This window comes from Salvelinus sp. IW2-2015, linkage group LG15, assembly GCF_002910315.2.
Source record: "Salvelinus sp. IW2-2015 linkage group LG15, ASM291031v2, whole genome shotgun sequence".
NCBI classification, from domain to species: domain Eukaryota; kingdom Metazoa; phylum Chordata; class Actinopteri; order Salmoniformes; family Salmonidae; genus Salvelinus; species Salvelinus sp. IW2-2015.
In genome coordinates, this window is record NC_036855.1 from 15,003,896 (window position 1) to 15,018,778 (window position 14,883).

The 14,883-nt window shown below is 45.1% G+C and overlaps 1 protein-coding gene across 1 annotated transcript; it reads right to left on the reverse strand.

The window, feature by feature from the left end:
• Nucleotides 1-207: 207 nt before the first annotated feature.
• On the reverse strand, nt 208-6,671 carry LOC111974882 (probable G-protein coupled receptor 21). Its single transcript, XM_024002951.2, has one exon. It carries the CDS (start codon nt 5,505-5,507, stop codon nt 4,449-4,451), a length of 1,059 nt encoding a protein of 352 aa, XP_023858719.1. The 5' UTR covers nt 5,508-6,671; the 3' UTR covers nt 208-4,448.
• Between the last annotated feature and the right edge of the window lie 8,212 nt (nt 6,672-14,883).

Here is a 14,883-nt window from a genome sequence, read left to right on the forward strand (position 1 = left end):
TGTGTGTGTGTGTGTGTGTGTGTGTGTGTGTGTGTGTGTGTGTGTGGTGTGTGGTGTGTGTTTGTGTGTGTGTGTGTGTGTGTGTGTGTGTGTGTGTGTGTGTGGTGTGTGTTGGTGTGTGTGTGTGTGTGTTTGCTTGCGTGTGTGCGTGTATATGTTTGTGTGGACAGATGAGCCTGAAAAACAGAGGGTAGAGTCCGTGCCATGTCAATTTGAGGAAACATTTATCTCATTGCCCACAATGCTAAAGCAAAACACACACAACCTAAAAGAAATGAGCCAAAAAGTGCTCCAGCAGGTGGAGTCACATTTAGTTATTGGTTGCAGGATACAATCAGAATCAAAATGGTCATCAGTAATTGTCATAAAATACATACAGTACGTATCATCACGTCAGGTACAGTCACCAACACGCGAGGTACAGAACATTTGTTGAAGAGCTTGCTTTTTACATTGGAAAACCAGCATTGTCCCACCTTATATCTTAGTTAAAATGTGCAATAAAACATCACTTGTGGAGTTTCTAATGGTGGCAGCAAAGCAAAAGTCTCTTTCCTGTTTAGTATGTATAATAAACTAGTTGTTCAGTTACACGTTAATTAAAAACACAACCCAAGGAAACATTTTATATTTCATGAAGTTTGGCCATTATCTCCCTGTATTCCTTGGAATTAATGATAATTCATTCCTTATCAGAATTCATAGGAGAGTTGAGATGGTGGTCGCGGTTCTAAATACATTACAACTCAAACCATCCCAAACCTGCCCTCATTTCAACGTTTCTGGAAGTTTCACTTCATTTCACAATAAGGTACAGATATGAAGTGAAACTTCCAGAAGCTTTCAAATGAAGGCCAGGTTGTCAGGATGGGTAGTGTACTGTACAAGTACACATTAATTACAAGTAAGTACCACTCAAGATACACTTCATTATAACTAGCTAAATCCTGTGTAACACCTAATAATTACATTGTACTTAGGCAAACATTACATGTACTACAGTATGCTTGAAATAGTGCATTTTTCCTCATCTGGGATGACCAAGTTAACCCAGATGGTACACTTTATTTTGGTGGCAAGTGCTAGCAATAACATTGAGTGGAGATATATTTTAAACAGTGCACATTCATGGGTAAGTAATTAGAGCCTATTAAGCATAATCTCTCGGACACCCAGCACATCCACAGACAGTTGTTACTGAATCTGATGCAGCTGAGAAGAAACAAAACATTAAGCCCATTTGTAACAAGCATGGTAAAAAGCATAAATTGTTACACCTTTGTAATTACAGACTGCAATTACTACCAGTTACATTTTGTTACTACACTGTAACTATTGGTTGTTACTGTTAACTACAATACGTGCTACAGTGTAATTACACATGTAATTACATTGTAATAAGAACCCCTTAAAATGAAGTGTAACCTAAAGTACATTGAGTACTGTACTTTCCCATTGAAGAGCATTCATGTGAGCTCAATATAAAACAAACACTCACGTTTCTAGTCATTTGAGCGCAATAGAACACACACTACATGCTCCCATTCTAGAACAGTCATGTGAGCCAGATAAAGCAGAACTACTCTCCAATCAGATACAGATAGATATCAAATATCACATGCACATAATGCATTTTACCAACAAGCTTGTGTTAGATATCCAAGAAGAGCCCTTTTGTGGCAGGCCTGGCAGTCATTGTAAATAAGATTTGGTTATAAATGGACCTGCCTGGAATAATACAAATAAATAAAAGTAATACCACTACTGATATGTTTTTACTATCTTGAGAAGAGTTGGGAGAGGACAGAGACTTGTATTGCACAGACCCCCACTGCACAATCAGACAGAGACAGCAGCATGGGGAGAAGGAAAAGAGTCCTACAGATGGCCCCTGAGGAAAAACAGACATCTTTCCAAATATTCTAAATAAATACAGACTCTTTTCTGACATGGCCTTTTCCCTGTGTAAATCTGATCTTTTGGAATCTGATCTTTTGAGTTCAGATTTATACCACATCCATATGTGGATCTCAATTCTGATACAGTTCTGATGCTCCATATGCAACCTCAGTCTGGACGCTCAGATCAGATTTTTTTGCTCTGAAGTGCCGTTACCAAGACGACTACCCAAAAACGTTAAGGAACACTGACAGGAAATGAGCATTGCATCTATGTGCTACTTCAGATAGAATGCTCAAATCTGATATGGGTCACATATAAAACTGAGTGTGGACAGTCAGGAAAAAAATATTGTATATGGAGAAAGAAATCTGAATTGGGTTCTTAGTGTGGCTGTGTAAACACAGCCATAAAGACCCAAACAAAAATACATCTGTTTTCTTGAACTACTAAGGTCGTTCCCGGAAAGGTGACGTTTCTGAAAACTAGACGACCTAAAGGAAATACTGTATAATATGCTATTTATACACCATCATAAATTGTTGTGTAGGCTATAGCCGAAAAAAATAATTTACGTAGCATCATCCTAAAAGGAGTGTTGATTATCTCACCCATTATTTATTTTTTTAAATCTAGGATTATCCTATATTAACCTGGGATATCAACTGTCATAACTCCACAGTGACACACTATTCTTGCAACAGATATCCAAAAACATACAGAACAGTTCATTTTTGAAACATAACAGATGTATACAAGCTTTGCATACACACTATAGTAAAAAGATGCCTGCATGCTGTCCTTGTGGTTCTTGAAATTCCTAGAATGGAATGCAATCTTTCCTGGGGATAAGAATATAGAGTGCTGCACTGCAGACCCATCTTAAAATGCTCTTTGCTTAATTGCCACGGTAGTTTGACCCTAGCTTGCTCTACTGTGTGTGTGAGGGAGTGATTGTCTACACCTGGGTACCAATGGGTTCGTCATATAAGAAGAGTCCCGCACATACAAAACAATCACTGTTGCACCTTTTATTGTATTGTTTCAATGAAGTTTACACTGTCCAAAGTCTGCTCTCCTATCCTACATATCAGATCTAACTTAGTTCACATAGAAACCTATATGAAATTCACAAGTCTACTTTCCATAAAAGCCTTCGAGACCCACTGGAGTTCCACCTAAACCTACTTTACATGAAACCCTTAGAAACACATTGTCTCCATGACCCCACTGCCTTCTAGAAGGACAGTCTAGACCTCTGATTAATGTGCTACTCCTCCACTCAGTTCATCTGTACAGATATCAGGAGCCAGAGAGCACAGAGGGAGAGAATAGCTCGACTGTAAGTAGTCAGCATGCACACAGTAATGAGTGTGTCTCTCTTTGTATTTTGTTGTGCATCTGGATCGGTAGCATGCCTAACATGATGCAATTCCAATCTATAAGAAAATCTTGACTATGTTATTGCTGTCATATTATAATGTGGAGCATGTCATGCATTTGCAGTCTCAAGACCAGTCTAAAGGCATCAGCAATTAAGGGTGAACAAACAACTGACGTTCAACCTGAGGAGGGAACATGGACAGAAAATACAATTCTCAATTAAATCTACTTGTCTCCCTGTTGAGAATGCAGAATGAAGACATAGGTCCATGATAAACCAGAATGCCGGTGGGCATAGAGTCGGCCATCTTGCCAAAATTGGCAATTTTATACATCAACATTCCCGCCTAGAAGAATCCTTTGGATAAAATACACAAAATACGCTTCTGAACAAACTAAATGATTTTCTCGGAAACTGACTGTTACTGGTAACTGGTATCCTTTCTGTATGTAATACTATAATGTAGTGCACAGCATCATTAACAGATAATTTGACCCTCAAATATTTGAAGTTTTCAATAATTGCTACAAAACTGAAACTGTCTGTCTGTGGCAGTTTCTAAGAGAAGAAATACAGTCTTTTTAGTACTTTTGTTTCGAAATACTTGTTTTGATTCACTATTGTCTACCCTGAAGGAACACAATGTAACAGTTTTGCATCAATGTTGAAATAACGTTTTTCACTGCAGTGGTTTACACAATACAAGTCGTGTTGTGCTGATATTGTCATTTTTTTGCATTTGGAAGATATTTGGTAGGCTAAAGGTTCACAGGCGCCAAACATGGCACCAAAGCTATACGACTGGAGTTGCTACTTTTTTCCTCAGATCCATTCTGATGTTCATCTAAACTACCTTACACCTTCTCCTCCACGCACAGTGGTGATCCACACAGCCAGAAACAGACAGCCCACGCTTGGGAGAACACTGCAGAAAAAGACTGGAGAAAACCCCACCTGCTACCGTCTGTAAACCACCCCTCTGAAATGAAGGGCATAGACATGGGCACCTCTCTGGCCTGGCCTCAGGGGTCTATGCACTACCATTGTAGAGAGACACCCTGTGACATGCAATGTAGTAATACACTGCACTCACCAGGAGCTAAAGCCGATACCTTAGCTTACTGTAGCTAACCAACCAGACAGTGTCTGTAGGAGACTGTCACACCTAGCAGGCCTGGGCTGGGCGCTGGCTGGGTGGAGCAGGACCCTTCTTCCCCTCGGTGCAGCAGTCCAGTTCCAGACAGGGGGAGAAAAGTGACGTGAACAGGCGGCCCAGGACCTTCCGGAACATGCTGTTGGAGAGACTATAGATGAGGCAGTTGCAGAAGCTGTTGCTGATGGCTAGCCATGTGGTGAGGAAGGAGGCCACCAGGTGGCAATAGAGGCCGGCGCTCTCCAGCAGGAAGTAGACGATGTAGGGCATCCAGAGCACGTAGAACACGCTGGTAATTCGGAACAGCACCATGGCGTAGCGCTTATCCAGGCACCCTTCACCACGCTCGCCCCTCTCGTTCCCCTGGGGGCCGAAGCGTGTGAGGCGTTGGGTGATCTTGCGGGTGTGCTGACGGCAGATGCGGAAGATACTCCCATAGGTGAAACACACAGTGAGGGTGGCTGGAGCATACAGCAGAGCCACGATGAATGAGCTGAAGCCCGGATCGGTCTGCCACGAGGTTGCACACCAGCTAAATATATCTCCGTGGTAGCCAGGCTTCCCCCACCCGAAGAGGGAGGGCAGGAAGATGAGGGCGGAGTAGAGCCAGATGAGGCCGATACAGACGCGCAGGCGACACGGTGTGACGAGCGTAGCATAGGAGAACGGCCGTGTGATAGCAATGTAGCGGTCAACACTAATACATGCCAGAGACGCCATGGACACACTCTTCAGCACAGACACCAGGTAGACAAACACCTTACAGGTGAGCTCCTCATCCAGCCCCTTGAGGTAGTGGAGCAGGGACAGGGAGGGCACCAGGCAACTCACCCCCACCAGGAGGTCTGCGTAGGCCATGGTCTGGATGAAGTGGCTGGTGGTGTGGTGGTGAAGCAGTGGAGCACAGTGGAACACAAAGATCACCACCAGGTTGCCGCTGATGATGAGGATGGTGAGGAAGAGAATGACGGACACCTCCAGCACGCAGGTGTTGAGGTTGTAGGAGTATCCCAGGCCCAGCAGGCAGAAAGGAGAGCTGCTTTGGTTCACATCAGAGGAGGAAGAGTTCATGTTGGAGCTGCGGGAAACAGACCGGTCAGTTCAGTTCTGCTCTCATCTCTTATTATGGTCTTTATCACTTTCTTTAACCAGATGGTCAGTTTCTCTCTCTTTAACCAGATGGTCAGTTTCTCTCTCTTTTACCAGACGGTCAGTTTCTCTCTCTTTTACCAGACGGTCAGTTTCTCTCTCTTTAACCAGACGGTCAGTTTCTCTCTCTTTAACCAGATGGTCAGTTTCTCTCTCTTTAACCAGATGGTCAGTTTCTCTCTCTTTAACCAGACGGTCAGTTTCTCTCTCTTTTACCAGATGGTCAGTTTCTCTCTCTTTAACCAGAAGGTCAGTTCATCAATCCGTGCTCCTCTCCCTTGCACTTTAGTTCCCCCCTGGAGGTAAGCTGCTACTCAATGGTTGTTTCTTCCCCTCCTCTTCTCTGCTGCTCCTCTCCTTCTTGTCTCTTTTTTGACTTTTCTGGCCTCAGAGCGCAATGCAGTCTTACAGTAGCAAACGTTGTCCTCTGTTGCGCACTGAGAACAGCAGAGAATGTTGCTGTGTATGAGTGTGTGTCTCTGGGTGTGTGTGTACGTAATTGAGTCGTGCGCCAGTACCAGCCAGCCTTCTGGTGGGCTAACCTAGCACATGCAGGCTCTGGTGTGTACAGTACACATGGCTGCAGTAGTCTGTCTACCCAATAGTTTCGGTTCCACCTTTAGTCCTCTCTCCTTCCCACTGAGCTGCAGAGGTGCATACAAACACAATCTCTGGAGGTCAACTTCTGTGCATGCCCTGTACAGTACCCGCAGGTGGAGTTCAAGGAGTCCCGGAGGTCATCTAAAAGTCTAGATCTATAAGTCCTCGGTGAAATTATAACCAGTGTAGAGAGAGATTTAACGGACAAAAACAGTCATCAGAAGCCAGAAACACATTCCAACCAAAACAGTGCCATAAATGTCTAGAAGTAGCAGCAGCAGCAGAAGTGCTTAGCAGGAGAGACGCAAAGAAATAGAAATCCAGAATACCACAGCATCCACAGAGAGTAGGAGGATAGGAGGAGGATAGTAGAGCATCCAGCGGTGCAAGGAGCTCCAGTCTCTGATTCCAAACCTCTTTTGAACCAGTGAGTGTTTAGAGTAAAAGAATAAGGAGGAAACGATAGTCCTTTACTGCTCCACTCTGCTGTGGCACTGATGCAGCAATGGTACTGCCCTCTCCTCCCCTTACTCTCTCTCTCTCGCTGTCTCTTTCTCTCTCTCTCTTTCTCTCTGTTTCCTTTGCTATGCCTGCAGCAGCAACAGCCTGAGAGGAAGAGCTCCTCCCTCTCTGCAGGCTCAGCCAGTGAGTATAGCTGGGTAGAGCTCTCTCCACACAGCCTGTGCACACCCACCTACGTATACACAGAAGACTCTGAAGGCTACCCCATCACATACTGTACACATGTGTGCATGCGTCCCCTGACACACAAATATGCACACAGAGAGACAAAGTTATGCATTCATGTACAAACCATGCATGGCACACACACACACACACACACACACACACACACACACACACACACACACACACACACACACACACACACACACACACACACACACACACACACACACAACACACACACACACACACACACACACACACACACACACACACACAACACACACACACACATGCACCACCATCACACACAAAACTCACACTGACACACACAACACTGACACAAGCACACACAGGTTAAGGAAAGGGAAGCCATGGAACCATCCTTTTTGATCATGCATAACATAACTCACTGTGGGATTTAAACAAGATACTTGGTGAAGACGAAGGTTTTCAGATGGATTTCTGCTGGGGTGGGACGGCCAAGAGTCCAGAGGGTTGAAGTGTAGGGTTTGAACCTGAAATTAGGGAGGAGCAGTTCCCCTTGCGTATCCATAGGCAAGCACCAGGGTCTTGAAGTAGTTGCGAGCTTCGACTGGGAGCCAGTGGAGAGCGTGAAGGAGTGGGTTGACATGGGAGAACTTGGGATGGTTGAACACCAGACGGGCTGCAGCGTTCTGGATGAGTTACAGGGGTTTGATGGCACAAGTGGGGAGCCCAGCCAGCAGAGAGTTGAAGTAGTCTACGTGGGAGATGACAAGTGCCCAGATTAGAACCTGTGACGCTTCCTGGGTGAGGAAGGATCATACTCTATGGATGTTGTAGAGCATGAACCAGCAAACCAGAGTACTGCTTTCAGAGAACGACAGGATGTTGTCCAGGGTCAAGCCGAGGTTTTTTGCACTCTGGGATGGGGACACCGTAGAGTTGTCAACTGTGATGGAGAGGTCTTGGAGTAGGCATGCCTTCCCTGGGAGGAAGAGCAGCTCCTTTTTGTTGAGGTTGAGCTTGAGATGGTGGGCCTTCATCCAAGCTGAGCTGTCTGCCAGGCACGCAGAGACGCGTGTCGCCACCTAGGTACCAGAAGGGGTGAAGGAGAAAAGTAGTTGAATGTCATCTGCATAGCAATGATAGGAGAGACCATGTGAGGATATGACGAAGCCAAGTGACTTGGTGTATAGAGAAAAGAGGAGAGGGCCAAGAACCGAGCCCTGGTGGACACCAGTAGCGAGAACACGTGGTGCAGACACATCAGCTGGTAGGATCAATCTGACAGGTAGGATGCAATCCGAGAGACGCCCAGCCCAGTCTGCAGTGTGTGCGAGTTTGTGGAGAGGAACAGAGCAGGCATTGAGTGGTGGTTTGTTATTCTTCACCATATGGAGGGGGTGTCAGTCATTGATCGTGTTTACCACTGGGTCAAGGGTCACTTCATGCACATCTGCCGCCATTATGGGGCCAAAATCGGCCTGGACCTGCTGAACAAGCGCTGAGTTGTTCCATGGCCTTCACCATGCAGAGTAGGTAAACATCAACCCACATGTCTCACCCCAATATTACCACAGGAAATAGTAAACCAGTAAATAGTAAACACTGTTCTCTGGGAGAAGGTGGTGGTTGAGGGTGGGGCTGTGACTAATTTCCCTTCGTTTCTTCAGGTATGATCAGCTTCACAGAAAGGTCAAGCTGCAGTGTGTGTGTGGTGGGTATACAGCTATATTGAGAGAGTAAAGAGTACCAGAAGTAGAAGTAATTGCTTATACAGTGGAACTGGAAATATGATATAGCCAGTATTTCTGTAAGAAGATGTATATCCGAGTACAGAACATAGAGCCATACCTTCACTCAAAATCACACACACGTGCTGTGCATCACTGTAGTGTATCCATTTCCCTATTATAACTAACTCCTACTCGTAAAGACAGTCTCTTTGCCGCCACACTCCTTCTGGCCAAATTGAGTTAGACACTGGCACTTGCTCGATTACTAAAGGCCTGACTGGTGCCAGAGACAATTTCTTTCATTTCTGCAGGACGAGTCCACTGTCTGGTTTGGCATCATCCTCAAGGGACGGACTACAGACAACCTGATGGACAGTGGAGAATGAGCCTATCTTGATTGTGTTGTCATCTGCCTCTGTGATCTTGTTGTTGTCAGTTGATCTCGTTGTTGTTTGCATATGTTGATTGTCTTTGAACTAAAGAGCTGATGATGCAAGACAAATTCCTGAATAAGGCCAATAAAGTGAACTGAGTCTGTCGGTCATTATTTCATGACTCAATAAATCAGGTGGGATGACATTCACCCCTCACATCAAAACAACAGCAAAAAACTGATAAAAAACAGCAATTTTATCTCATGAACGTTATCCATACCAGCATGAGCCAGTGGGGATGCATCATCACCTAAAGGTCATAGGTCAGATGTACTATCTAAGTGCTGAGACCAGAGAGAGGCGGTGGCATTTTACTTTTCCTCTCCATGACAACCAACCAGTCCTGACACATCATGTTGTTCCTTGATAATGGCCATGATCAACACAGTTAAGCCAGTCAGTTATAGGTGCTGAAGTGTACATTACTCTCTATGACCTACGCTTCTATAAACTGTACACTTCTGTGTACTGTACTTTACCTTGCCCAGGTATAGTGCATGTTGTTGTATTCTACATTGTAAAATAGGCTTACACCATCAGACACACATCCAGGTCTCTTTATAGGCTACCAGTACACTGTATTGTAATACTTTCCTGTAGCTAGATTCAGACCTGATACAGCTGCCAGACCTGCCTATCTGTTGTCAGTCTGTCTGAGTCAAAACACTGTTTATCTAGTGACACTTAAGAGCATGTAAGTGTGACTACACATCCATCAGAGTTAAGAACGATGGGCTTAGTCAGTCCAACAAACTCACTAAAGCGCAAATAAAGCATTTATAATTGTATTCTATTATCTTGTTTATTTATGTAAGTCTTAAAAATACATACTGTATAGCCAAAGAGTGATGGGATACGTTTGTACACTGACATATTATCAGTAATTATCAGTAACATTATCACAAAACAATCACTTCTATGACACGTTCTACTGCGCTGCTGGGCACATCAAACAGAGGCAGGATGCAAACATACACTATATATACAAAAGTTTGTGGACACCCCTTCAAATCAGTGGATTTGGCTATTTCAGCCACACCCGTTGCTGACAGGTGTATAAAATCAAGCACACAGTCATGCAGTCTCCATAGACAAACATTGGCCGTAGAAAGGCCTTACTGAAGAGCTCAGTGACTTTCAACGTGGCACCGTCATAGGATGCCACCTTTCCAACAAGTCAGTTCGTCAAATTTCTTCCCTGCTAGAGCTGCCCCAGTAAAACGTAAGTGCTGTTATTGTGAAGTTGAAATGTCTTGGAGCAACAACAGCTCAGCTGCAAAGTAGTAGGCCACACATGCTCACAGAACGGGACCACCGAGTGCTGAAGAGCGTAGCATGTAAAAATCGTGAGTTGCAACACTCACTACAGAGTTGCAAACTGCCTCTGGAAGCAACGTCAGCACAGTAACTGTTTGTCAGAAGCTTCATGAAATGGATTTCCATGGCCGAGCAGCCACATACAAGCCTAAGATCACAATGCGCAATGCCAAGCGTCGGCTGGAGTGGTGTAAAGCTCGCTGCCATTAGACTTTGGAGCAGTGGAAACATGTTCTCTGGAGTGAAGACTCACACTACACCATCTAGCAGTCTGACGGGCGAATCTGGGTTTGGCAGATGCCAGGAGAACGCCACCTGCCTGAATGCATAGCGCCAACTGTAAAGTTTGGTGGTGGAGGAGGAATGGGGCTGTTTTTGGGGCTGTTTTTCATTAGGCCCCTTAGTTCCTGTGTTAGGCCCCTTAGTTCCAGTGAAGGGAAATCTTAACTCTACAGCATACAATGACATTCTAGACGATTCTGTGCTTTCAACTTTGTGGCAACAGTTTGGGGATGGCCCTTTCCTGTTTCAGCATGACAATGCCCCCATGCACAAAGCGAGATCCATAAAGAAATGGTTTGTCGAGATCGGTGTGGAAGAACTTGACTGGCCTGCACAGAGCCCTGACCTTAACCCTATCAAAAACCTTTGGAATGAATTGGAACGCCGACTGTGAGCCAGGCCTAATTGCCCAACATCAGTGCCCAACCACACAAATGCTCTTTAAATCAATTCAAATAAAATTTTATTTGTCACATGCGCCGGTGTAGATCTTATTGTGAAATGCTTACTTACAAGCCCTTAACCAACAATGCAGTTTTAAGACAAATAAGAGTTAAGAAAAATATTCAAGAAATAAACAAAAGTAAAAAATGTAATAGCAACAATAAAATAACAATAACGAGGCTATATATAGGGGTACCGGTACCGAGTCAAGTGCGGGGGCACAGGTTAGTCGAGGTAATTGAGGTAATATGTACATGTAGCTAGGGGTAAAGTAACTACACATAGATCATAGATAATAAACAGCAGCGTAAAAAAAGGGCAATGCAAATTGTTCAGCAGTCTTATGGCTTGGGGTAAGAAGCTGTTAAGAAGCCTTTTGGACCTAGACTTGGTGCTCCGGTACCGCTTGCCGTGCGGTAGCAGAGAGAACAGTCTATGACTAGGGTGGCTGGAGTCTTCGGCTATTTTTAGGGCCTTCCTCTGACACCGCCTGGTGTAGAGGTCACGGCTGTCTTGGTGTATTTGGAACCATGATAGTTTATTTGTAATGTGGATACCAAGGAACTTGAAGCTCTCAACCTGCTCCACTACAGCCCTGTCGATGAGTATGGGGGTGTGCTCGGCCCTACTTTTCCTGTAGTCCACGATCATCTCCTTTGTCTTGGTCACATTGAGGGAGAACTTAATGATGGTGTTGGAGTCGTGCTTGGCCAATCATTCATGGGCGAACAGGGAATACTGGAGGGTACAAAGCACGCACCCCTAAGGGGCCCTTGTGCTGAGGACACTATGGTGTTGAACGCTGAGCTGTAGTCAATGAACAACATTCTCACGTAGGTGTTCCTTTTGTCCTGATGGGAAAGGGAAGTGTTGAGTCCAATAGAGATTGCGTCGTCTGTGGATCTGTTGGGGTGGAATGCAAATTGGAGTGGGTCTAGGATTTCTGGGATTATGGTGTTGATGTGAGCCATGACCAGCCATTCAAAGCATTTCATGGCTAGAGACGTGAGTGCTACGGGTCGGTAGTCATTTTAGCAGGTTACCCTGGTGTTCTTAGGTACAGGGACTATGGTGGTCTGCTTGAAACATGAAGCCATGAGAGACTCGGCTAGGGACAGGTTGAAAATGTCAGTGAAGACACTTGCCAGTTGGTCAGTGCATGCTCGGAATACATGCCCTGGTAATCCGTCTGGGCCTGAGGCCTTGTGACTGTTGACCTGTTTCAAGGTCTTACTCACATCGGCTACGGTGAGCATGATCACACAGTCATCTGGAACAGCTGGTGCTCACATGCATGCTTCAGTGTAGCTTGCCTCCAAGCACGCATAGAAGTAATTTAGCTCGTCTGGTAGGCTTGTGTCACTGGGAAACTCGCGGCTGGGCTTCCCTTTGTAGTCCGTAATAGTTTGCAAGCCCTGTCACATCCGATGGCAAGCCCTGTCACATCCGATGAGCATCGGAGGCGATGTAGTAGGATTCAATCTTAGTCCTGTATTTACGCTTCGCCTGTTTGATGGTTCGTCTGCAGCTCTACCCTTTATCTCAGTGAGGATGTTGCCTGTATTCCATGGCTTCTGGTTGGGGTTTGTAGGTACGGTCACTGTGGGGACAACATCATCGATGCACTTATTGATGAAGCAGGTGACTGATGTGGTATACTCCTCAACGCCATCGGATGAGTCCCAGAACGTATTCCAGTCTGTGGTAGCAAAACAGTCTTGTAGCTTAGCATCTGCGTCATCTGACCACTTCCGTATTGAGCGAGTCATTGGTACTTCCTGCTTTAGTTTTTGCTTGTAAGCAGGAATCAGGATAGAATTGTGGTCAGATTTTCCAAATGGAGGGCGAGGGAGAGCTTTGTACCCGTATCTGTGTGTGGAGTAAAGGTGGTCTAGAGTTTTTTTTTCTCCTCTGGTTGCACATGTAACATGCTGGTAAAAATTAAGTAAAACAGATTTAAGTTTCCCTGCATTAAAGTCCCCGGCCACTAGGTGCTCCGCCTCTGGATGAGCATTTTCTTGTTTGCTATGGCTTTATACAGCTCGTTGAGTGCGGTCTTAGTGCCAGCATCGGTTTGTGGTGGTAAATAGACAGCTACGAAAAATATAGATAAGAACTCTTGGTAAATAGCGTGGTCTACAGCTTATCATAAGATACCTCAGGCGAGCAAAACCTCAAGACTTCCTTAATATTTGATTTTGCGCACAAGCTGTTATTGACAAATAGACACAGACCTCCACCCCTTGTCTTACTGGAGGATGCTGTTCTATCTTGCCAATGCATGGAAAAACCAGCCAACTGTATATTATCCATGTTGTTATCCAATATGCTACTTCCGGTTTGGAGCGTGCAGTCGCAATTCCGCTTCGCTCCACAGGTAGTTTTACCATTTTCATTTTCATTACAGTACAACGGTTTGATTTGTTTGATCTTAGCTAGCTACATAGCCGTCTTTGTATCAAAGATATAATTGGTAGAGTGTAGTATGAGGCGTAGCCCAGCTATCGTCCGAAACGTACGTAACGTTAGTCACACTGCTGCTTAGCTAGCCGCAGCTAGCCACGAATAGCAGCTAGAAGCATAGCAGCACTGGGAAACGATTATCAACATAGGAACGACTTGTGATTAGTGTAGTGTTGTGTCTTACATTATGTTGTCTTGCTATCTTTGTATCTTAAGATATTTGTGTAGCTTTAGAGTGTGTTAGAGTAATTATTCGTGAATCTAGCCAGCTATTTTCGTAACGTAACTGTATGTCAACACTGCTAGCTAGCCAGCTAGCCACCGAATAGCAGCATAGCAGATAGCAGCACTGAGAAACGACTTGCATTACAGACGGAACGACTTGATTAGTGTAGTGTTAGGCTGGCTACATGAGTTGTCTTTGCTATCTTTGTATTCTAAAGATTAATTGTGTAGCTTAGAGTTTGGTTAGAGTAATTATTCGGGTTAACTAGCCAGTAATTTTCGTCCGCCGCGGCTGTCGCGTGTCGTTCCTACCTAGTCAACTACTGTCGCTAACACTGCTTAGCTAGCCAACTTCTACCGAATGCAGCATGTTAGAAACTCACATTACACATTGTAGCTAGCTTACATAGTTGTCTTTGCTGTCCTTGTATCCCAAGATAATTGTTTAGTTTGAGAAATTTGGTGCGAGGTTCCCTTAGCTCAGTTAGAGGTTATCTAGCCAGCTACACGTTAACAATGTCAAACAACGCAGCACTGCTAGCCAGCCTATCTTCACCGCCAGCGTCGTATATCTTAGTCAATAAGATTTTATTTTGTGCAACGTAACCTTAACTTCCTGAACATTCGAGACTGTGAGTCCACTTGTCATTATATCTCCTTTGCATTAGCGTAGCCTCTTCTGTAGCCTGTCAACTATGTGGTCTGTCTATCTCTCTCTCCTCTCTTGCACAGACCATACAAACGCTTCACACCGAGTGGGCCGCTGCCATTCTAACCTGGTGGTTCCAGCGCGCACGACCCACGTGGAGTTCCATGGTCTCCGGCAGCCTCTGGAACGCCGATCTGCGGCCACAAGGCAGAGTTCAACTCAGCCTATGCGTCCCTCCAGTCCCTCGACTTCTTTGGCACTGACGGAAACATGGATTACACTGACATACACTGCTACTCCTACTGCTCTCCGCCTTCGTCTGCCACGTGTTCTCGGCACACCCGAGAGCTTCTGGTCAGCGGGGCGGGGCACTGGGATCCTCATCTTCTCCCAAGTGTGACATTCTCTCTTTCTCCCCTGACCCATCTGTCTATCGCCTCCTTTGAATTCCATGCTTGTCACAGTTGACCAGCCCT